The sequence below is a fragment of the Salmo salar genome, chromosome 07, assembly GCF_965601325.2.
Source record: "Salmo salar chromosome 07, fSalSal1, whole genome shotgun sequence".
In the NCBI taxonomy this organism is placed as follows: Eukaryota; Metazoa; Chordata; class Actinopteri; order Salmoniformes; family Salmonidae; genus Salmo; species Salmo salar.
Window position 1 is genome coordinate 8,486,572 of NC_138297.1, and position 26,359 is coordinate 8,512,930.

General features: G+C 43.3%; 1 protein-coding gene across 1 annotated transcript in view; it reads left to right on the top strand.

The window, feature by feature from the left end:
• Positions 1 to 26,359, top strand: part of glu2b (Glucosidase 2 subunit beta) — a 259,487-nt gene that overhangs the window by 195,673 nt on the left and 37,455 nt on the right. Inside the window, 1 exon segment of the mRNA NM_001139813.1 lies at positions 21,480 to 21,551. Coding sequence (NP_001133285.1) covers positions 21,480 to 21,551 — 72 coding nt within the window.

Genomic DNA, 26,359 nt, shown 5'->3' on the forward strand with positions numbered 1-26,359 from the left:
ACCCCCAACCTCCCATCTCATTCCCCCAACCCCACCCATCCAACACGTCTACACCCCCAACCTCCCATCTCATTCCCCCAACCCCACCCATCCAACACGTCTACACCCCCAACCTCCCATCTCATTCCCCACCCATCCAACATGTCTACACCCCCAACCTCCCATCCCATTCCCCACCCATCCAACATGTCTACACCCCCAACCTCCCATCCCATTCCCCCAACCCCACCCATCCAACATGTCTACACCCCCAACCTCCCATCTCATTCCCCACCCATCCAACATGTCTACACCCCCAACCTCCCATCCCATTCCCCACCCATCCAACATGTCTACACCCCCAACCTCCCATCTCATTCCCCCAACCCCACCCATCCAACACGTCTCAATCCCCACCCAGCCCCCACCCCACACACACACACGGAAATCGAGTGTGTGTGTCTGCCTCTCAACTAGGGCTGCTCGTCAGTCACCTCCCGGCAACCAGAGAAAACCCTCCCCATACCACCCCTTCTCCGTGGGCCTGAAAGCAAAGAAAGTGAAAAATAATAAAATAAGCTGTTTCTTTGTGACTGGTACCAAACTTTTGACTGGTGCTGTACATATATGTATATGTTGGGCTTTAGGGATTGTTTAACTGTATGTGTTGAGCTTTAGCGGAGGTTATTCTTGACAGAGTCAAGTATATTTGTCCAGGCCTCAATTGTTTCTTGACAAGCACTATTCATTCTCGCTGTTGATAATTGTAATATTAGGACATTTAATAGTAACTGTATCCACTGGTGAATTGGGAGATAGTGAGTTGATTGCCATCTAAGAGCCAACATCTTTTCTTGCGGCAGTGCTGCCTACCAGCAGTAATCTTCTCTGATTCATTGAGAGATTCGAGGACCTATCATCGTTAAGTAACATAATAGATGCAAAGCATTAAATATTTAAATTCATGCGCTTCCAAATTAATTTAGTAACTTTGCCCCAGAAGCATTAAACTGCAGGGTACTCCCACATCATATAGAGGAATGTGCCTACCTTATTTAGTGGACCAACTATTCGCAGCCTTTTCCATCTTACTTTAGGCTCTATAAAGCATCACAATGCAGCAAATAACACGGTGCAAATGCTCTCTCCAAACGTATATACTTACCTCACTCCGAGGTGTTCTTACCTCAGATCCCTTAAGAACAAGTGTTCTCTACTGTATCAAGACAGGCTTCACATCCCATTGCTCCCACCAATTGTTTCTGATGTAAGAACCTTACTTCTTTAAGAGCTTAATAACAACAGGAGCTGCAGTAATTACAATCAAGTGTTTTGCAGAACAATACAGCCCTGGAAGTAATTGAAAATGCCCATTATGACAAATCAGCAAGCGTAGTGTTATGACATTAGGTGTAACCTAGTAACACATGTTGACGTAGACATAACCAAAGAAAAGTCCTACTTTATGTGCCACAAATTCTGTGATGACTTACTATGCCCATGGAAATCACGTTTATGGGCATATCAAAACTGTGAAGAAAAATGTTAAATGTTGCAGGTGACTGATGTATGCACAGCTTATCAATTGGTGTGTCTGTTGCTCTATGACACTGCTCAGGTGTAACCTATTGTGTTTATTGCCTTGCACTGCTTGTCTGTTTTCAGCCTTCCATCATTTAGCATTTAGCATCATATCTCTTAAATGATTAGGTTAAAGTTGGAGCAAAGTTGTCTTCCAAAACTCTATTAAAGCGGAAATCCGCAGTTGAAACAATAACAAAGCATTTACTCCGCCTCTGTTTTGGTAAAAAGCTGAGAGATGGGCCTGGAGAAATGTAACCACTCTTAAATTCATAGACAGAGCTATGGATGCAAGGACCATCCATGATATCAAAAGTATAGTTTTGAAGACCACGTGCAGTTAAAAACGTGATTTCTTGTGTTTTATATATACAATATTTCCACACTATGAGGTTGTAATAATACTGTGAAAAATGATGATAATACCCTTTTATTGTTAAACTGTTTGGTGGGATGGAGTTTTAGCCTGCCTGGTGACATCACCAGGCGGTGCATATGTTAATAGAGCAATAAGAAAGAGAGTTACAAACCTCTCTGTCGATAACAGATCATTTTCTGTTTTCCCCTCCCCACTCAGACCACTCCAGGACTGTCCTAGCTAAATTCTTGCTTAAGAAATTGCTATTTGCTTAGAATCTATTTTTGTTTCTTTTTGACCATTTTAATTGAAAACAATCACAGTAAGGTACTTAATTGTTACCCAGAAACTATTTGATATTAGGATTTTTTTTTTTAAACAGCTGCATTGGACCTTTAAGCATATTTTGAGGCTATGCAGTGTTTGTTTACATGTACAATGTTTACTAACATTGGAGTAAGACAAGCTTATATTTTGGATTCTGATTTTGTACGGCTTATTAGGAATATATAAGTTATATTCTTCAAAAATCACTGCCTATCTATAATTACTTTAAAAGTCCAAAATGCATGTACCAATCCCAGATTGTCCCTTTAAAGATCCAGTAGAGCCATGTGTCAGGTAAAAAAAAGGGTTTTTCCAGGGCTGTCTGGGAGTGGACAGACTGCACACACTCACAGGGAAGTGGAAAGGGGAGTGTATTCCATTTCTTATAGCAGGGTGTCGTAGGAGCGATTTGAATGCAGATTTTTTTTTTTTGTCTCTTAATTGGTCTATTCAATTGTCCCCTCATTTAGAACTTGCTGAAAATAAGGGCTTTATACATTCCCGTGAGAAAAATGTATTGACCAAAAATATGTATTTTAAACCAAAAACCTCAATGTCTTTTGCTCATAGGGGACCAGCAACTATTGTGCAATAACACTGATCACATTTTCCATGCTGCTACAGTGTAAGATTCAGCAGCTGTTGTTCAAAAATGATATGAAACACAATAAAATGTTCATTCTGACTGCACTGGGCCTGATGGTGGCATAGAATAATATGCCTACAGGCATGACTATTCCTGTCAGCTACAGCACTGGTTGAGCAAGTTGTTTATGTTCATGCTAGACCCACTTAATTGCATTTGTGAAATTTTTGAACTGGTGTTAATACACTCTAGCACTGTAAACAGATACAATGAACTCCAACTAATTGTGCTGCAGTTTATAAACCCAACGTGTCACCATTAGGGTTGTGGCGGTCATGACATTTTGACAGCCAGTGATCGTCATGGAAATAACTGCCGATCAACACTACTTTGTTGCAGAATCAGCAGTTAATGTCTCAAATGGAGAAGCAATTATCTAAATTAATTTATATAAACAAAGGATCCTGGAGGTCTGTGGTAACACTGTTGATGATCCTGGAGGACTGTGGTAACACTGTTGATGATCCTGGAGGACTGTGGTAATACTGTTGATGATCCTGGAGGACTGTGGTAACACTGTTGATGATCCTGGAGGACTGTGGTAACACTGTTGATGATCCTGGAGGACTGTGGTAACACTGTTGATGATCCTGGAGGACTGTGGTAACACTGTTGATGATCCTGGAGGACTGTGGTAATACTGTTGATGATCCTGGAGGACTGTGGTAACACTGTTGATGATCCTGGAGGACTGTGGTAACACTGTTAATGATCCTGGAGGACTGTAGTAACACTGTTGATGATCCTGGTGGCCTGTGGTAATATTGTTGATGATCCTGGAGGACTGTGGTAATATTGGTGATGATCCTGGAGGACTGTGCTAACACTGTTGATGATCCTGGAGGACTGTGGTAATACTGTTGATGATCCTGGAGGACTGTGGTAATACTGCTGATGATCCTGGAGGCCTGTGGTAACACTGTTGATGATCCTGGAGGACTGTGGTAACACTGTTGATGATCCTGGAGGACTGTGGTAATACTGTTGATGATCCTGGAGGACTGTGGTAACACTGTTGATGATCCTGGAGGACTGTGGTAACACTGTTGATGATCCTGGAGGACTGTGGTAACACTGTTGATGATCCTGGAGGACTGTGGTAATATTGTTGATGATCCTGGAGGACTGTGGTAACACTGTTGATGATCCTGGAGGACTGTGGTAATACTGTTGATGATCCTGGAGGACTGTGGTAATACTGTTGATGATCCTGGAGGCCTGTGGTAACACTGTTGATGATCCTGGAGGACTGTGGTAACACTGTTGATGATCCTGGAGGACTGTGGTAATACTGTTGATGATCCTGGAGGACTGTGGTAACACTGTTGATGATCCTGGAGGACTGTGGTAATACTGTTGATGATCCTGGAGGACTGTGGTAATACTGTTGATGATCCTGGAGGCCTGTGGTAACACTGTTGATGATCCTGGAGGACTGTGGTAACACTGTTGATGATCCTGGAGGACTGTGGTAATACTGTTGATGATCCTGGAGGACTGTGGTAACACTGTTGATGATCCTGGAGGACTGTGGTAATACTGTTGTACTCTACCTTGTTTTCATCCAGTTTAAACAAATCAACCAACACAATATTACAGAATTAGAAGACCAATTATCACAACTTGAAACCAAAATGTGCTCTGTGCATGTAATGGGTGCGTGTTGGTGGCAGGGAAGTCAGGCGCAGGAGAACGAACTTGGTATTAACGGAGTCATTTAATAAGTGCTCACAAAACTCCAACACCAAAATATACAAAATAATAAAAGTGGGTACAAAACCCAACGCGCACCAGAACATAACTTGCACATAACATACAAACAAACAATCACCGACAAGGACAGGAGGGGAAACAGAGGGTTAAATACACAACATGTAATTGATGAGATTGGAACCAGGTGTGATGTAAGACAAGACAAAACCAATGGAAAATGAAAAATGGATCAGCGATGGCTAGAAGGTCGGTGACGTCGACCGCCCGAACACCGCCCGAACAAGGAGAGGGACCGACTTCGGCGGAAGTCGTGACAGCGCATCTCTCCACAAACTATTCTTGATCGGTTGATTATCAGAAATTAACTTAATTTATTATATAGACACCAGGCAGGAGCTCTCATTCATAAAACATGTTCCTTTAATTATTTTCCAGCCGTCTATTAGCTCAGAAATTACGTGCCAATGAAAACTTTTGAAATATAACTTATATTCTAATCAATGGATGGCGCTATACACTCTGACCCAGTATTAGTAAGTACAGCAAGACCAGAAGGTTTATCTTTTCCATATTGGGTCAATGAATACCGACTCTCCATCAGTCATATTGTTATTGGAGGCAGAAAAAGCCTTTTGTCTGCCTAGAGTGGCAATATTTATTGCTTGTTTTACGGCGTATGGGAATTGGGGAACAATTCCTTTATGCCAACCCATGGTACAAACTGTCAAAATACACTACCGGTCAATAGTTTTAGAACACCTACTCATTGAAGGGTTTTTCTTTATTTTTTACTATTTTCTACTTTGTAGAATAATAGTGAAGACATCAAAACATTGAAATAACACATATGGAATCATGTAGTAACCAAAAAGGTGTTAAACAAATCAAAATATGTTTTATATTTGAGTTTCTTCAAATAGCCACCCTTTGCCTTGATGACAGCTTTGCACAATCTTGGCATTCTCTCAACCAGCATCTTGAGGTAGTCACCTGGAATGCATTTCAATTAACAGGTGTGCCTTCTTAAAAGTTAATTTGTGGAATTTATTTCCTTCTTAATGCATTTGAGCCAATCGGTTGTGTTGTGACAAGGTAGGGGGGTATACAGAACATACTTGACCATAACATGGCAAGAACAGCTCAAATAAGCAGAGAGAAATGACAGTCCATCATTACTTTAAGACATAAAGGTCAGTCAATCAGGAAAATATCAAGAACTTTGAGAGTTTCTTCTAGTGCAGTCGCAAAAACCATCAAGCGCTATGATGAAACTGGCTCTCATGAGGACCGCCACAGGAAAGGAAGACCCAGAGTTACCTCTGCTGCAGAGGATAAGTTCATTAGCATTACCATCCTCAGAAATTGCAGCCCGAATAAATGTTTCACAGAGTTCAAGTAACAGACACATCTCAACATCATCTGTTCCGAGGAGAATCAGGCCTTCATGGTCATCTGCAAAGAAACCACTACTAAAGGACACCAATAAGAAGAAGATACTTGCTTGGGCCAAGAAACACGAGCAGTGGACATTAAACCGGTGGAAATTTGTCGTTTGGTCTGGAGTCCAAATTGGAGATTTTTGGTTCCAACGGCTGTGTCTTTGTGAGACATTGTGTGGGTGAACGGATGATCTCTGCATGTGTATTTCCCACCGTAAAGCATGGAGGAGGTGTTATGGTGTGGGTGTGCTTTGCTGTTGACACTGTCTGTGATTTGTTTAGAACTCAAAGCACACATAACCAGCATGGCTACCACAGCATTCTGCAGCAATAGGCCATCCCATCTGGTTTGGGCTTAGTGGGACTATCATTTGTTTTTCAACAAGACAATGACCCAAAACACACCACCAGGCTGTGTAAGGGCTATTTGACCAAGAAGGAGTGATGGAGTGCTGCATCAGATGACCTGGCCTCCACAATCCCCCTGACCTCAACCCAATTGAGATGGTTTGGGATGAGTCAGACTGCAAAGTGATGGAAAAGTAGCCAACAAGTGCTTAGCATATGTGGGAACTCCTTCAGTACGTTTGTGAAAGCATTCCAGCTGAAGCTGGTTGAGAGAATGCTAAGAGTGTGAAAAGCTGTCATCAAGGCAAAGGGTGGCTATTTGAAGGATCTCAAATATAAAATATGTTTTGATTTGTTTAACACTTTTTTGGTTATGTAGAATGTAGAAAATAGTCAAAAGAATACAGAAAAACCCTTGAATGAGTAGGTGTTCTAAAACTTTTGACCTGTAGTGTATGATCATCCCAATTCAACACAGGCCGAAATAGCCGACAGGGTTGTGCTCTAAGTCCAATGCATTTTGCTCTATCCCTAGCAAGCTGTCCGACAATCACTACATCATGATCCCATTACTGTACTTGGCACAGACTACCAAATATATCCATATGCAGATGATGTACTGCTCTGTGTGGGCAATGCACCTCAGTCATTACCTAACCTTCTCAGCATTTTTTATAACTACAGCTCTATATCTGGATATAAAATCAACTGGACAAAGTCTACTCTATTGACCCTGAATGATTCAGATCTGCCTCTAAACAGCCCCAGAGTCCAACATTTGAATGATTCAGAGCTACCTCTAAACAGCCCCAGAGTCCAACATTTGAACGATTCAGAGCTACCTCTAAACAGCCCCAGAGTCCAACATTTGAACGATTCAGAGCTGCCTCTAAACAGCCCCAGAGTCCAACATTTGAACGATTCAGAGCTACCTCTAAACAGCCCCAGAGTCCAACATTTGCGCTACCTGGGAGTAGAATACTATCCTCCTTTACAATCAACAGTCAAAAACAACTTCAACACCACCTAAAGAAGCATAGTCTGTTGTGGAAAGATGGGAGCAAATCCCAAACTATTTTCAGGCTCAAGTCTCGACAATTAAAATTAATATATAGCCATGGATCAACTTTTATAGTTCCATGATCCATCTTTCAATACCAGCAGGATACTGGGATAGGATACATTCTTTACTTGCTAAATTCATTTGGAAGAGGAAATTCCTCCGTAATAAATTCTCGACACTTCAGCGTAGAAAATGTGCAGTTGGCCAAAACCTCCCAAAATTCGTTTTTGGGGGCTTTCATCTTACATCATGGTTACATCCTGATACAGCTGTATTCTGGCGCCCCCTGGAGAAAAAACGAGTTGCCCATCATAGACTCCAAGACAGAATCCATTCTGATATCCCTCTTCAAACACTGCAAACTCAAATTCGGCCCTATCATCTCACAACTTATCTCAGTCTAGCGCCTGGTTGGTAAACAGACTAAAATCAATCTGAAATACCACCCTCACCTCCTCTTATTTCACAACCACGTTCTCCAACTGTTGTGTTCGACCTCTCCTTTCATCAATGGTCTGAAAGAGGGATTCATACTACCTCAGATATCACTGAATGCTACTGTATGCTTTCCAAGACCTCCAGAAGCAGTTTAACCGCCACTAACTTTTAATTTGACTTACATTCCTCTGTTGCTTTGTGTGCATATGGAGTCTTCTGGGGACATGAATGGTCTATCCATCCAATCCACAAATTATTTTATCCTTATTGGTACAGAGGGACTGGCTCCCTAAATTACAATCTCTGCTGCTTGAAATTACTCACAAACCAATCCCGTCCCATACTTCATGGAAGGAAGACCTCTACGTGTGTAGTACTGTGGCCAACTGGACCAGAGTTTGGTCCAACATCTCAATTTCATTTTTATTTTTTAAACACCAAATGATACATTACAGTTTTGCCCATATAACTACTCAAGATGAAAGCTAGACAATCCCCAAATTTCTCATTGTGCCGTCAGGGGGCTCCTGGCACATTGTTTCATATGGTTTGGGAGTGCCCAGAGTGTTTTACATTTCTGTAGTTGTTTTATTCTGTCTCTCTGACATAATGTGTTCACCATCTATTTTCTAGTTAACTTATTACACTACTTTCGACCTATCTGTCACACAGTGACATATTTGGCTGGCTGTATTAACAGCAGCCAAGAAGATGATAGCTTCACGTTGGCAGGCCGTGTGAAGCTATCCTCACGTCCTCATTCTTTAAACAGACAGCCGTCTCTGCTGTCATTCATGGACATTAGAAACATGGAAATATCTGTAGGACGCATGCATGGGGCGAGTGAAAGAAACATAACTGCTCTTTCATCAGCGTATGACTCTGTAAGACTGCTGTTGTGAACCACTAATCTAACTTTGGGGAAGTCCTGTGGGTGGGGGGGACTGTTTGTCTTGTTTGGTCTGCACTTCTGTTCATGCCTACCTGTTTTGTGTACCTAAATATATATATATATTTGATCATCAAATATCTGCCGGTAATTTACCATTAATTAACATCACCATATTTAGCATCTCCTCGTTGCCACGCACAGCCTACAAGCCACTGATGCGGACCTTTGAAACATCTACATTTTAAAAAACCTAATAAATCAATTTAATATAGCTTTCACAATACATTTTATGCAGGTCTAAAGAAACATTATGATATGAAGAAAATAGATTTCTATACCATATAGCTGTGGTCTACACTAGTTCGTCTTGCTTATCATTCCCATGCCATCATTTTATATTTTGGTTAGTGGCCCAGGCTACCTGCCGCCCAACATTTGCTTAATTTAGAGTTATTTATCCAACTTTAGTTATGATACAAACGTTGGGCTATATGTTTAGATTTTTAATACATTCTAAGGTATGATGCAACTCTAATGCTGATTTGAAAAAAAAGTAGCATGAAAGGCATGCTCTCTGTTTCATTTGCACGCTGCACACACTTCATCAGTCTCTCATTCCTAATTTGAGAAGCACTTGATAATATCATCACCCATCAGACTATTCTCAATTTAATCTGGACTTTACATACAGCCTACTACTATACAGTGAGCTCCAAAAGTATTGTATTGGCTCTGTACTCCAGCACTTTGGATTTGAAATGATACGAAGTGCAAACTGTCAGCTTTAATTTGAGGGTATTTTCATCCATATACTGTTTAGAAATTACAGCACTTTTTCTATATAGTCCCCCCCCCCCCCCCCCCATTTTAGGGGGACAAATGTATTAAAGTAGTAAAAAGTTAAGTATTCATAGCACGGAATGACTACATCAAGCTTGTGTCTCTACAAATGTGTTGGATTCATTTGCTGTTCGTTTTGGTTGTGTTTCAGATGATTTTGTGCCCAATAGAAATTAAAGATAAATAATGTATTGTGTCATTTTAGAGTCACTTTTGTTGTAAATGAAAATAGAATATGTTTCTATACACTTCTACATTAATGTGAATGCTACCATGATTAATCCTAATAGTGAAGACATCAAAACTATGAAATAACACATATGGAAACATGTAGTAACCCAAAAAGTGTTAAACAAATCAAAATAAAATCTTGGCATTCTCTCAACTAGTTTCACCTGGAATGCTTTTCCAACACTCTTGAAGTAGTTCCCACATATGCTGAGCACTTGTTGGCTGCTTTTCCTTCACTCTGGGGTCCAACTCATCCCAAACCATCTCAATTGGGTTGAGGTTGGATTATTGTGGAGGCCAGGTCATCTGATGCAGCACTGCATCACTCTCCTTCTTGGTCAAATAGCCCTTACTCAGCCTGAAGGTGTGTTGAGTCATTGTCCTGTTGAAAAACAAATGATAGTCCCACTAAGCACAAACCAGATGGGATGGCCTATCACTGCAGAATGGTGTGGTAGCCATGCTGGTTAAGGTGTGCCTTTAATTCTAGGTAAATCACTGACAGTGTCACCAGCAAAGCACCCCCACAACATCAGACCTCCTCCTCCGTGTTTCACGTTGGGAACCACACATGCAGAGACACAGCAGTTGGAACCAAAAATCTCAAATTTGGACTCAAAGGACATATTTCCACCGGTCTAATGTCCATTGTGTTTTTTGGCTCAAGCAAGTCTCTTCTTCTTGGTGTCCTTTAGTTGTGGTTTCTTTGCAGCAATTAGACCACGAAGGCCTGATTCATGCAGTCTCCTCTGAAGAGATGATGTTGAGATGTGTCTGTTACTTGAACTCTGTGAAACATTTATTTGGGCTGCAATTTCTGAGGCTGGTAACTCTAATGAACTTATCCTCTGCAGCAGAGGTAACTCTGGGTCTTCCTTTCCTGTGGCGGTCCTCATGAGAGCCAGTTTCATTTTAGGGCTTGATAGTTTTTGCGACTGCACTTGAAGAAACTTACAAAGTTCTTGATATTTTCCATATTGACTGACCTTCATGTCTTAAAGTAATGATGGACTGTCATTTATCTTTGCTTATTTGAGCTGTTCATGCCATAATATGGATTTGGTCTTTTACCAAATAGGGCTATCTTCTGTATACCACCCCTACCTTGTCACAACACAACTGATTGGCTGAAACACATTAAGAAGGAAAGACATTTCATAAATTTCACAAATTAACTTTTAACAAGACACACCTGTTAATTGAAATGCATTCCAGGTGACTACCTCATGAAGCTGGTTGAGAGAATACCAAGAGTGTGCAAAGCTGTTATCAAGGCAAAAGGTGGCTTCTTTGAAGAATCTCAATTATAAAATATATTTTGATTTGTTTAACACTTTTTTGGTTACTACATGATTCCATATGTGTTATTTCATAGTTTTGATGTCTTCACTATTATTCTACAATGTAGAAAATAGTAAAAATAAAGAAAAACCCTTGAATGAGTAGTTGTGTCCAAACTTTTGACTGGTACTGTATATTGTCGTTCCACCGTTTATTTAAAAAAAAATGTATTTCACCTTTATTTAACCAGGTAGGCTAGTTGAGAACAAGTTCTCATTTACAACTGCGACCTGGCCAAGATAAAGCAAAGCAGTGTGACACAAACAACAACACAGAGTTACACCGTAGTGACAGATCAGTGATTCCAAGAGGTTCGGCGGGTTGGTGGACTAAGTCAGGCTTGCATCTTGCTCTGGAAAGTTGTAATAGTAGAATGCACAAGTTGCATTAACAGTTGTCCTTGTCATGTCAGTCATTGCAGACCTTATGTTCCCCCAATGATGGAAGGTTTGGGAACCACTGTTATAGATAATAAGAGACTGAATAGGCAGGAAGAAGAGAGAGCTAGCCTCACTCTCCTTTTCTCTCCTCCGCCTTATGTCCTCCTTCCTGCGTTAGTGATGGCGGAAAAAACCCACAATCAAGTCACTTATCGAGATATTATTTTGAACGATATAGCGTATCGTTTTGACATTATCGCAATTGTTTTTTGTTTTTTTGCGGTAGTCGGCTGTTCATGCACCAAAACCCAAACTTTCCTTCATAGCTTGTTCTCCATCTTCCTTTAAAATAGGGAGCCAATTTGTTTTCAGCACTTTTATTTGTTTCCTCATGGCTCTCTCTCTTATCCCTCTGCTGCAGACACATGGTGAGCAATATGTTTGGAACATCGAATCGCAATAAAATCACAGTATCGAATCGCAATACATATAGAATCGTGAGAATCATAATATATACTGTATTGTATCGGCCCCTAAGTATCTTGATATCGCATCGTGAGGTCCCTGGTAATTCAATACATATCGTATCGCCACCTAAGTATGGTGTTAATATGACATTGTGAGGTCCCTGGTAATTCAATACATATCGTATCGCCACCTAAGTATGGTGTTAATATGACATTGTGAGGTCCCTGGTAATTCAATACATATCGTATCGCCACCTAAGTATGGTGTTAATATGACATTGTGAGGTCCCTGGTAATTCAATACATATCGTATCGCCACCTAAGTATGGTGTTAATATGACATTGTGAGGTCCCTGGTAATTCAATACATATCGTATCGCCACCTAAGTATGGTGTTAATATGACATTGTGAGGTCCCTGGTAATTCAATACATATCGTATCGCCACCTAAGTATGGTGTTAATATGACATTGTGAGGTCCCTGGTAATTCAATACATATCGTATCGCCACCTAAGTATGGTGTTAATATGACATTGTGAGGTCCCTGGTAATTCAATACATATCGTATCGCCACCTAAGTATGGTGTTAATATGACATTGTGAGGTCCCTGGTAATTCAATACATATCGTATCGCCACCTAAGTATGGTGTTAATATGACATTGTGAGGTCCCTGGTAATTCAATACATATCGTATCGCCACCTAAGTATGGTGTTAATATGACATTGTGAGGTCCCTGGTAATTCAATACATATCGTATCGCCACCTAAGTATGGTGTTAATATGACATTGTGAGGTCCCTGGTAATTCAATACATATCGTATCGCCACCTAAGTATGGTGTTAATATGACATTGTGAGGTCCCTGGTAATTCAATACATATCGTATCGCCACCTAAGTATGGTGTTAATATGACATTGTGAGGTCCCTGGTAATTCAATACATATCGTATCGCCACCTAAGTATGGTGTTAATATGACATTGTGAGGTCCCTGGTAATTCAATAGATATTGTAGCATTTTCGGTGCCGGCTTCTTTGTAAGGCAGGTTTTACACATACAGCCACACAACACCTGTCCAGGTAAAGGGTTTGTTTAATACTGTCTGTTTAATACTGTCAGGCTTTGGCAGCGTTCTTGTTATACAACATCCAAAACAGACAGAGTAAACACTTGTCCACCAGTGGAAGGTCCTCCAAGCTTTGTCTTTGGGGGTTCAATCTTCGTTGAAATCATATTTTCCTTTCTTCTTTAAAACCTCCTTCTCCACCGTACGCTCTGTCTCTCCAATAACCTCGTACTCCTTCACCTGCCAGGGAAGAAACCCAGGGCGGGCCTCCTGAGTGGTGCAGTGGTCTAAGGCACTGCATCGCAGTTGCCAGCTGTGCCACCAGAGATTCTGGGTTTGAGTCCAGGCTCTGTCCCAGCCGGTCGCGACTGGGAGACCCATGGGGCGGCGCAAAATTAACCCAGCGTCGTCCGGGTTAGGGGAGGGTTTGGCTGGCCAGGATGTCCTTGTCTCATCACGCTCTAGCGACTCCTGTGGTGGGCTGGGCGCAGTGCACGCTGACACGGTCGCCAGGTGTACGGTGTTTCCTCCGACACATTGGTGTGGCTGGCTTCCAGGTTATGCAGGCATTGTGTCAAGAAGCAGTGCGGCTTGGTTGGGTTGTGTTTTGGAGGACGCACGGCTCTCGACCTTCACCTCTCCCAAGTCCGTACGGGAGTTGCAGCGATGGGACAAGACTGTAACTACCAATTGGATGCCGTGAAATTGTGGAGAAAAAGGGATAAAAGTTTTTTAAAAAACGAACAAAAAAACACACGTGAAACCCGTGGTGTGGTTAAATAGAGAAAGTGATTGGTTTCACCTGTCTGCAGTTTGGCTCTGATTACAACTGGAGACAGGTGTGGCTGTTCTGATGCAGTCTGGAAGTTTCCGCTGTGCTGTCCGTGGTCCTGCCTCTGGGGAATACTTCACATTGCTCTCCGTGGTCCTGCCTCTGGGGAATACTTCACATTGCTCTCCGTGGTCCTGGCTCTGGGGAATACTTCACATTGCTCTCCGTGGTCCTGCCTCTGGGGAATACTTCACATTGCTCTCCGTGGTCCTGCGTCTGGGGAATACTTCACATTGCTCTCCGTGGTCCTGGCTCTGGGGAATACTTCACATTGCTCTCCGTAGTCCTGCCTCTGGGGAATACTTCACATTGCTCTCCGTAGTCCTGCCTCTGGGGAATACTTCACATTGCTGTCCGTAGTCCTGCCTCTGGGGAATACTTCACATTGCTCTCCGTGGTCCTGCCTCTGGGGAATACTTCACATTGCTGTCCGTGGTCCTGCCTCTGGGGAATACTTCACATTGCTGTCCGTGGTACTGCCTCTGGGGAATACTTCACATTGCTCTCCGTGGTCCTGCCTCTGGGGAATACTTCACATTGCTCTCCGTGGTCCTGCCTCTGGGGAATACTTCACATTGCTGTCCGTGGTCCTGCCTCTGGGGAATACTTCACATTGCTCTCCGTGGTCCTGCCTCTGGGGAATACTTCACATTGCTGTCCGTGGTCCTGCCTCTGGGGAATACTTCACATTGCTGTCCGTGGTACTGCCTCTGGGGAATACTTCACATTGCTGTCCGTGGTACTGTCTCTGGGGAATACTTCACATTGCTGTCCGTGGTACTGCCTCTGGGGAATACTTCACATTGCTGTCCGTAGTCCTGCCTCTGGGGAATACTTCACATTGCTGTCCATGGTCCTGGCAGCCAAAAAACAAAGACACGTCATAGGCACATAACGTCCATCCACAACACAAGCCCTGAAACCGCTACAATATTGTATCGCCACCTAAGTATGGTGATAATATGTCATTGTGAGGTCCCTGGTAATTCAATACATATCGTATTACCACCTAAGTATGGTGATAATCCCGTAGGGTGGCGCACAATTGGCCCAGCGTCGTCCTCGTTTAGCCCAGGGGAGGCCGTCATTGTAAATAAGAATTTGTTCTTAACTGACTTGCCTAGTTAAATAAAGGATAAATAAAAATTGCATCGTGAGGTCCTTGGTAATTCAATATATATTGTATCGCCACCTAAGTATGGTAAAAATATGGCATTGTGAGGTCCCTGGTAATTCCCAGCCCTACCCTGCGAGTCATCATCGTGGCCTGTACAGTCGGTGGTTCACAATGTCACCAGCACACTGACTCTTTCTTTTTGATTTCCCTCTCTTTCTGTCTCTTTTTCACTCCCTGTCATTCACTGTCCTCTGTATTTCCCACGCTGTCTCCTCTTCCTCTGTCCATTTTGCTCAGCTTCTCTTTCTCTTTCTCTGCCCTCTCTCCTCTCTCTCTCGCTCTCTCTCTCTCCTCCGTCTGTCTGTGTCTGTCATTGTTTCTCTCTTTCTTTAGTGTCTTGGCTTAAAGACACGGCTTACCAAACTCTATCCACCTACACCTGCGTTATCTCTGGCTAGCTAGCATTTAAATATCACTCCATCTTACAAAGCGGTCACAGCTCTTTATTAAGTCTTACACTGCAGCTTTATTCTCCCACGTGGAGGCGAGGGCTCAAGGTTGTCAGACCACCGTACCACCCCCCACCTCCTCCATGCATAGCCCAGCCGCGTTGTGCAGCGTTGGCTCGATGGATGGCTTTTCTTTACTGAAGGGGAGGAGACAGAGAGACCAGGAGAGAGAGAGAGAGATAGTTACCCCTCCCTTCTTTCCTCCCCTGTCTCTCTCTCTCTCTCTCTCTCCCAGTATCCAGTGCCATCTGTTTCTGTGTTCATACAAGGATGTTTGTTGTTTAAACACCTGCTTTACTAACTTAATGAATCCTGAGGCTTGCATGAAGGACAATAAAGGAGTGTTGGTTGGGGAATTTGTTTGTTTTTTATGGAAGGCTGCGGTGGATTTTTCATTTGCTTTATTTGGGTTCAGTTCTTACTCAGCACTTTAAGTGAAAATAATAGTTGTTGAAAAAAATAAGACCAACCCAGGTGTATTTTTCACAACACAATTGAAAGTCAGAACAGATGTTCACGGGGGGATGTCGTCTGTTGCGAAGTGTTGTGCATGGGCTCCCGGCGGCTCGAAGGGTGCATGGGCTCCCGGCGAGCACGTGGCGCCGGTCGTATGTGACAGGGCTCCCGGCGGCTCTGTAAGGCGCACGGACGAGTGCGGCTCCCAGGCAGAGCTACTGTAGGCGCACGGTCGTTGTAAAAGACATGGGCTCCCAGGCAGAGCTACTGTAAGGCGTCACTGGAATTATCGTATGTAAAAGACATGGGCTCCCAGGCAGAGCTACTGTAAGGCGTCACTGGAATTATCGTATGTAAAAGACATGGGCTCCCAGGCAGAGCTACTGTAAGGCGTCACTGGAATTATCGTATGTAAAAGACATGGGCTCCCAGGCAGAGCTACTGTAAGGCGTCACTGGAATTATCGTATGTAAAAGACATGGGCTCCCAGGCAGAGCTACTGTAAGGCGTCACTGGAATTATCGTATGTAAAAGACATGGGCTCCCAGGCAGAGCTACTGTAAGGCGTCACTGGAATTATCGTATGTAAAAGACATGGGCTCCCAGGCAGAGCTACTGTAAGGCGTCACTGGAATTATCGTATGTAAAAGACATGGGCTCCCAGGCAGAGCTACTGTAAGGCGTCACTGGAATTATCGTATGTAAAAGACATGGGCTCCCAGGCAGAGCTACTGTAAGGCGTCACTGGAATTATCGTATGTAAAAGACATGGGCTCCCAGGCAGAGCTACTGTAAGGCGTCACTGGAATTATCGGGCTGGTCTCTTTGGTGTTGAGGGTCTGTAGTGGGTCAAGACCAGTTCTGCAAAGGAATCCTCAAGAACACCTCACTCTTCCAGTAGAGAAGAAAAGAGAGAACAAGAAAAAAGAGGAGACAAGAAAAAATTCTGTGCGGAAATTACTTTTCATTTGTACTTATTAAATCCTCTCTATTTGGAGTAAAATACAGGTTTTCCCTCTAGATGTAGTTTTGTTTGTGTGGGGGAAAAGCAGGCACAAAAGGCTCCCACAACACAGAGGCATATGTACATCACATGGCTGCCAACTCAAAACATTTGTTGTGCAAATATCTTTTGGCTGTGGGTTAAAGCTAGGTCTAGTAATGGTAGGTGAAACACTGTATAGGAGGACACACTATTTAGACATTATATACAGTGATTTCTCTATTTTATATCATTTAGACAATATATACAGTGTTTTCTCTGCAACATTTTACCAGTCTAGAAAGGGAAGGAGGACAAGCATACATTCCACATGAAAGGATAAATGCTTAAACAGAACTCCTGGAGACAAGAAACATTTAATGCAGTCAGCAAACATCCTTATGAACGGAGAGCTCTGTGTCCAATCACTTACCTCTATCTACCCCTCTCTATACGCCCCTCTATCTACCCCTCTCTCTCTCTCTACGCCCCTCTATCTACCCCTATCTCTCTATATGCCCCTCTCTCTCTATACGCCCCTCTATCTACCCCTCTGTCTCTCTATATGCCCCTCTCTCTCTATACGCCCCTCTATCTACCCCTCTCTCTCTCTATACGCCCCTCTCTCTACCCCTCTCTCTCTATACGCCCCTCTATCTACCCCTCTCTCTCTATCTACCCCTCTCTCTACGCCCCTCTATCTACCCCTCTCTCTCTATATGCCCCTCTCTCTCTCTACGCCCCTCTATCTACCCCTATCTCTCTATATGCCCCTCTGTCTCTATATACGCCCCTCTATCTACCCCTCTGTCTCTCTATATGCCCCTCTATCTACCCCTCTGTCTCTCTATATGCCCCTCTATCTACCCCTCTCTCTCTATACGCCCCTCTATCTACCTCTCTCTCTCTCTATACGCCCCTCTCTCTACCCCTCTCTCTCTATACGCCCCTCTATCTACCCCTCTCTCTCTATATGCCCCTCTATCTACCCCTCTCTCTCTATATACACCCCTCTCTCTACCCACTCTCTCTCTATATACACCCCTCTCTCTACCCCCATCTCTCTCTACCCCCCTTTCTCTCTCTACCTCCCTCTCTCTCTCTCTCTCTGTCTACCTCTCTCTCTACCCCCCTCTCTCTACCCCCTCTATGTCTACCCCTCTCTCTCTCTACCCCTTCTCTCTCTACCCCCCCCTCTCTCTCTCTACCCCCTCTCTATCCCCTCTCTCTCTACCCCCCTCTCTCTCTCTACCCCCCTCTCTCCCCCTCTCTCTCTCTGTCTACCTCTCTCTCTACCCCCTCTCTCTCTCTACCCCCTCTCTCTACCCCTCTCTCTCTCTCTCTCTCTGTCTACCCCCCTTTCTCTACCCCTTCTCTCTCTCTACCCCCCTCTCTCTCTCTACCCCCTCGAAAAACCCCTCTCTCTCTACTCCCTTTCTCTACTCCCTTTCTCTCTCTCTACCCCCCTCTCTCTACCCCCTCTCTCTCCAGCCCCTCTCTCTCTCTACCCCCTCTCTCTCTCTACCCCCCTCTCTCTCTACCCCCTTCTCTCTACCCCCCTCTCTCTACCCCTCTCTCTCTCTACCCCCTCTAGCCCTCTCTCTACCCCTCTCTCTCTCTCTCTCTCTGTCTACCCCCCTTTCTCTACCCCTTCTCTCTCTCTACCCCCCTCTCTCTCTCTACCCCCTCGAAAAACCCCTCTCTCTCTACTCCCTTTCTCTACTCCCTTTCTCTCTCTCTACCCCCCTCTTTCTACCCCCTCTCTCTCTCTACCCCCTCTCTCTCCAGCCCCTCTCTCTCTCTACCCCCTCTCTCTCTCTCTACCCCCCTCTCTCTCTACCCCCTTCTCTCTCTACCCCCCTCTCTCTACCCCTCTCTCTCTCTACCCCCTCTAGCCCTCTCTCTACCCCCTCTCTCTCTCTAGCCCTTTCTCTCTACCCCTCTCTCTCTCTCTACCACCTCTCCCTACCCCCTCTCTCTCTCTAGCCCTCTCTCTCTACCCCTCTCTACCCCTCTCTCTCTCGCTACCCCCTCTCTCTCTCTACCCCCTCTCTCTCTCTAGCCCTCTCTCTCTACCCTCTCTCTCTCTTCTCTGATATTAATCGTTATTTTTCTTTCATCTTCATTTTTTCTCTCACTGCTTTTGACCCCTCCCCAACCCACATCCACTTTCACGTCAACCTTTCTTCCACCCCATCCCTTGCTCTTTCTCTTCCCTCTCTCACTCTCTTTCATTTTGGTTGACTTGGCCTCTTCCTTTCTTTTGTATTAGTCAATGCATTGGTTCAAATGTCAAGAACAAACCCTGCTGGCTTACCTCTGTCCGTTTCTCTATCCAGTTCTTTGATCAGTTTACTGGAGCTCTTCTCTGTCTTTTCCACTCTCTGGCGCTCACTAGCAAACATTAACAACGGCCTGCACTAATTGCTAGCTTCTCCAGTCTCCTGAGTCTGGGTAGAAAAGCTGTGCGTGGCCACCAGTGGCTCCTTGTCAGCCCCCCCCCCCCCCCCCCCCCCCCCCCCCCCCCCCGGGACAGAGAGTTGAGACAAAATGGTGGCCACCGGGGCTTTGTTCAATAATGCTGGCCTGTGTCTGTATGTCTGCGTTCGTCTTTGTACCTTCCTCATATAGCTGTGTGACAGAAGGGATATACAGTACCAGTCAAACGTTTGGACACACCTACTCATTCAAGGGTTTTTCTTTATTTTCTACATTGTAAAATAATAGTGAAAACATCAAAACTATGAAATAACACATATGGAATCATGTAGTAACCAAACAAGGGTTAAACAAATCTAAATGTATTTTATATTTCAGATTCTTCAAAGTAGCCACCTTGATGACAGTTTTGCATACTCTTGGCATTCTCTTAACCAGCTTCACCTGGAATGCTTTTCCAACAGTCTTGAAGGAGTTCCCACATATGCTGAGCACTTGTTGGCTGCTTTTCCTTCACTCTGCGGTCCAACTCATCCCAAACCATCTCAATTGGGTTGAGGTCAGGTGATTGTGGAGGCCAGGTCATTTGATGCAGCACTTCATCACTTCATCAGCCTGGAGGTGTGTTTTGGGTCATTGTCCTGTTGAAAAACAAATGATAGTCCCACTAAGCGCAAACCAGATGGGATGGCCTATTGCTGCAGAATACTGTGGTAGCCATGCTGGTTATGTGTGCCTTGAATTCTAAATAAATCACAGACAGTGTCACCAGCAAAGCACCATAACACCACCTCCTCCATGCTTCATGTGGGAACCGCACGTGGAGAGATCATCCATTCACCTACTCTGCGTCTCACAAAGATACGGCGGTTGGAACCAAAAATCTCAAATTTGGACTCATCAGACCAAAGGACAGATTTCCACCGGTCTAACGTCCATTGCTCTTGCTTCTTGGCCCAAACAAGTCTCTTCTTATTATTGGTGTCCTTTAGTAGGGGTTTATTTGCAGCAATTCGACCATGAAGGCCTGATTCACGCAGTCTCCTCTGAACAGTTGATGTTGAGATGTGTCTGTTACTTGAACTCTGTTAAGCATTTATTTGGGCTGCAATTTCTGAGGCCGGTAACTCTAATGAACTTATCCTCTGCAGCAGAGGTAACTCTGGGTCTTCCTCTCCTGTGGCGGTCCTCATGAGAGCCAGTTTCATCATATCGCTTGATGGTTTTTGTGACTGCACTTTAAGAATCCTTCAAAGTTCTTGACATTTTGTGTTAAAGTAATGATGGACTGTCATTTATTTTTGCTTATTTAAGCTGTTCTTGACATAATATGGACTTGGTCTTTTACCAAATAGGGCTGTCTTCTGTATACCACCCCTACCTTGTCACAACACAAATGATTTGCTCAAACACATTAAGAATGAAGTAAATTCCACAAATTAACTTTTAACAAGGCATATCTGTTCATTTAAATGTATTCCAGGTGACTACCTCATTTAGCTGGTTGAGAGAATGCCAAGAGTGTGCAAAGCTGTCATCAAGGCAAAGGGTGGCTACTTTGAAGAATCTAAAATAAGAAATATATTTTGATTCGTTTAACACTTTTTTGGTTACTACATGATTCCATATGTGTTATTTCATAGTTTTGAAATCTACTATTCTACAATGTTGAAAATAGTAAAATAATAATGAACCCTTGAATGAGTAGATGTGTCCAAACTTTTGACCGATACTGTGTATTAAGGGGCTGGTTTCCCGGACACAGATTAAGCCTAGTCCTGAAATGAAAAAGCAATCTCGATATCCATTGAAAATGATTTTTTAGTCCAGGCTTAATCTGTGTCTGGGAAACTGACCCAATGTGTTTTCCACATCAATATATTTTTGTAAATGAACAAAGAATTGGACACATCATTGGAGATTAGTACAGAGCAGAATGTAGAGTAAAATTAACACCATTCTATGTTCAACAGGACATGGTGAACGTAACTCATTTTCTAAAATATATTTTTTGTTCTATTCTTCTCTGAAGGTATATTTACGAGCTGTGTCCCTTCAGTCAAGTAACGCAGAAGAGTGCTTCAGGAGAAGTGGTGTCCTTAGGGTGAGTACCTTGTTAACGTTCACCGGTGTTACCACAGTTTAAACCTGTACCGGTTTCCCCCTCGTGACGCCATGGCTTTTGGAGGACTCTTGGAATATTCAGCTATCCTCTTTAAAAGCCATCACTGGCTAACCGCAATTAAGTCCTATTTTTTAAAAGGCTATACGTGTGTAAATGAATCTCTTTCACCTTCTCGACAAAGGAATGAATATATGTTCGACAATGTGCCTGCTGTATTTATTTGGGATGTGTTGTTCTCACTCCAGACTCACAAGATGGTTCTGCAGCATACGAATGCTCTCATTTGGTTCTTTAGACAAGCACATATTAGCGTTTGCCTTGAGTTATGCAGCTACCTCTGTTTATTTCACCGGATGGAAGCAGATCAGCTAGCATTTCTTCTTTAAAAATTACTGTGAATGCTTCTTGATACGTATTCTGCTGCCAGTCCCAAAACTCCTTCATCATTGTTATGTTGCGTGTGGACTAAAACCAATATTTCTGCCCGATATTGACCTTTTTATTGTTCTTCAACATCTGTTAGGCTACATGTGACCTTTAATCAATTGCTAACAAATCTCTATTACGGTTATCATACCTTTTGATCAATTGCAAAAAAGGGGGGGGGGAGTGGACTTCATATACTGGACTGGGTTGTATTTATTCCACTGTGAAGGGTTTCCATTTCATCTGAAGGGTTAAAGTATGGCCTTTTAGTTTCTCCCGAGGGATTGGATCTGTGATAAGGGGATCTGGGATAAGGGGATCTGGGATAAGGGGATCTGGGTTTGGATCTGTGATAAGAGGATCTGTGATAAGGGGATCTGGGATAAGGGGATCTGGGATAAGGGGATCTGGGTTTGGATCTGTGATAAGAGGATCTGGGATTGGATCTGTGATAAGGGGATCTGTGATGATTTGATCTGTGATAGGGGGATCTGGGATTGGATCTGTGATAGGGGGATCTGGGATAAGGGGATCTGTGATTGGATCTGTGATAAGGGGATCTGGGTTTGGATCTGTGATAAGGGGATCTGGGTTTGGATCTGTGATAAGGGGATCTGGGTTTGGATCTGTGATAAGGGGATCTGGGTTTGGATCTGTGATAAGGGGATCTGTGATTGGATCTGGGATAAGGGGATCTGTGATAAGGGGATCTGGGATTGGATCTGTGATAAGTAAATCTGTGATTGGATCTGTGATAAGGGGATCTGTGATTGGATCTGTGATAAGGGGATCTGAGATAAGGGGATCTGTGATAAGGGGATCTGGGATTGGATCTGTGATAAGGGGATCTGGGATTGGATCTGTGATAAGGGGATCTGTGATTGGATCTGTGATAAAGGGATCTGGGATTGGATCTGTGATAAGGGGATCTGGGATTGGATCTGTCCACTGGTGGACATTTCAGTGCTATGGTATGAAAGGGGTGTACTCAGCCCTATGTGTAGAACTTTGATTTCTCTTTTGTAGAATTTGTTGTTATTTTGGAGTGTTGGCATGTCGGTGCAGAGAGTCGGTATGAAGGCTGTCTATGTACCTGTGAAGCTATAGGAACCTGCAGAAAGGTGCATTACCAGATCGATCAGTTCTAACACGTCCTTTCCACCCGCCCCATGGGATATCTTCTATCACGCTTGTCTTTTACGCCATTCTATTTTTCTCCTCTGCGTGATCACATTATGCTCCCCTTGCCGTCTTGTTGCCTCAGTTACTGTCAAACTTATATTTATCTCCTTATCACCGTTTTGCTGGTGTCAGGAGATTTGAGGTGTTGATTATGGGATGTCGCTCCGCTGTCCTCTCTCTTCTCTCGCTCTCTCTCATTATCCTTAACCGTCAGCCATCAGACACTTTATAGGGTACAATTATTGAAATGCTATTCTATTGACATTACACTTCTCTTTAAAAACTTTTAATGTGCTTTTATGATTGACTTAAACTCCTCCCGAGCCTCGATTTTGACGCCATTTGTGCTGTGGGCCACAAAGGTTAAATACTTGTTTTGGAGCATTGACAACGAACAGGGCTTAAATTACCAGATGTTTTTTTTTTTTGCATTAAGTGTCAAAACATTTTCCGTTTCAATAAAATTATGTTATTAGATGCTGGTGGCAGCAGTATCTATCTGTTTCAGTTGGGAGGGAAACATGATGTGGTAACGACCTACAAAGGAACCAATGTGTTACCTGACTCTGTGTAGACATCACGTGTAAAGGAGACGTGTTATGGACCTAGGCTTAAACGTCACGTGTAAAGGAGACGTGTTATGGACCGAGGCTTAAACGTCACGTGTAAAGGAGACGTGTTATGGACCGAGGCTTAAACGTCACGTGTAAAGGAGACGTGTTATGGACCGAGGCTTAAACATCACGTGTAAAGGGGGAGGATGTGTTGTGTGGCTGTAGTCAAAGGATGCTTGGGCTTGGCAATTAAGGCTATAAACCCAATGTAAAAGACAGGGAGCGGAGATTCTGGAAAAGACAGATCAGGAGCTCATTGATATATTAGAAGTTAAAAGACTTTTGATTTTAAAGTAAGAACATAACTTGATTGTTATTGTTAGAAGCTAGTGCATTATTGTTGCTTAATTAAACTATAAAATCCATCAGTTGTGGAAGCAAAATAGAAGTGTTACTGGTTTTCATTAACTAGTGGAACCAAAAGAGAAGTGTTACTGGTTTTCATTAACTAGTGGAACCAAAAGAGAAGTGTTACTGGTTTTCATTAACTAGTGGAACCAAAAGAGAAGTGTTACTGGTTTTCATTAACTAGTGGAACCAAAAGAGAAGTGTTACTGGTTTTCATTAATTAGTGGAACCAAAAGAGAAGTGTTACTGGTTTTCATTAACTAGTGGAACCAAAAGAGAAGTGTTACTGGTTTTAACTAACTAGTGGAACCAAAAGAGAAGTGTTACTGGTTTTCATTAACTAGTGGAACCAAAAGAGAAGTGTTACTGGTTTTCATTAACTAGTGGAACCAAAAGAGAAGTGTTACTGGTTTTCATTAACTAGTGGAACCAAAAGAGAAGTGTTACTGGTTTTCATTAACTAGTGGAACCAAAAGAGAAGTGTTACTGGTTTTCATTCACTAGTGGAACAAAAAGAGAAGTGTTACTGGTTTTAACTAACTAGTTAAATGACTTGTTGAATAAAGTGCTGAAGAAGAAGAGTAGCATTATAACAGCTACAGACTCAGGGGTGTCATGAAGTTGGCCTGTGGGTAAGGTTTATTACCCCCCATAAATACCTTTCTCCCTTTCCTCTCTTGACTCTACTGAAGGACTCTTGAAAAGCCTTTGTTAAACATAGAGAGTCGTGGAACATCAAAAGGTGGGGGGAAAAGAACCATATTTCGGTAATCCAACCAGTTGAAAATATGTGTTGGTACTTAATGAATATGATGTCTGTTCGGGTGTCATCTGAGACATTATGACTGATGACAGGACGACATAAACTGTATCTTGGAAAGTCTACACATTCTAGTTATCAGATTCACATGGAATTGTTGTGCAATTTAAATGTTTAAATATGAAACTATTTGTGAAAAGATTAAATGTAATTTTAGCTTCCAAATGAGAGAATTGGGTTTTCATAAGGTTAGAGCGCTGCTCAATCTGTGGCCCGCCCCTGTGAAGAGACATGGGTTATAAACTATGAAACACACCCTTCTCTCCCTCCACTATATAAGCCCTTGATGAAAATGTAACCTTCTGTTCCGAGTAAAGGACTCAGATAATAAGCTGTTCCGAGTACGCGAGGCCTGCAGCCTCACATTAAAAGGACTCAGATAATAAGCTGTTCTGAGTACGCGAGGCCTGCAGCCTCACATTAAAAGGACTCAGATAATAAGCTGTTCCGAGTACGCGAGGCCTGCAGCCTCACATTAAAAGGACTCAGATAATAAGCTGTTCCGAGTACGCGAGGCCTGCAGCCTCACATTAAAAGGACCCAGATAATAAGCTGTTCTGAGTACGCGAGGCCTGCAGCCTCACGTTAAAAGGACTCAGATAATAAGCTGTTCCGAGTACGCGAGGCCTGCAGCCTCTGCGTTAAAAGGACTCAGATAATAAGCTGTTCCGAGTACGCGAGGCCTGCAGCCTCTGTGTTAAAAGGACTCAGATAATAAGCTGTTCCGAGTACGCGAGGCCTGCAGCCTCTGTGTTAAAAGGACTCAGATAATAAGCTGTTCCGAGTACGCGAGGCCTGCAGCCTCACGTTAAAAGGACTCAGATAATAAGCTGTTCCGAGTACGCGAGGCCTGCAGTCTCTGTGTTAAAAGGACTCAGATAATAAGCTGTTCCGAGTACGTGAGGCCTGCACCCTCTGCGTTAAAAGGACTCAGATAATAAGCTGTTCCGGGTACATTAGGGCGACGGTCCGATGTCAGAAGGATTCAGATAATAACTACAGAACTAAGCCAACCTCAGAGTGAGCTTTGGTTGCGAATGGTATGAACTTTGAACTCTTATTCACTACAGAAGTGATACCTCCTAGCCGTTGAGTTAGCAGCGGCCGCTGTAAACGTGGGCTAGGAAAGGACGGACAAAGGATCTCTTCTAACAAACAACACGACACTGCCAAGTATTCAGTTTACCACCAGAGACACTCATAAAGGGACAAGGAAGATCTCTGTTGGGCAACACGGCTAGCATCTACGACCAACCTACCGAAGCGCAGCTCAGAGTAAATATTTATTGCATTTTCCTTTTCCAAATGGGCGGTTATTTAGAATGCATAAGATTCTGTATTTACGATAGCATAGCCTCTCCCTTTGTTCTTCAGTCCTCCCGTGCTTTCATTCAAGC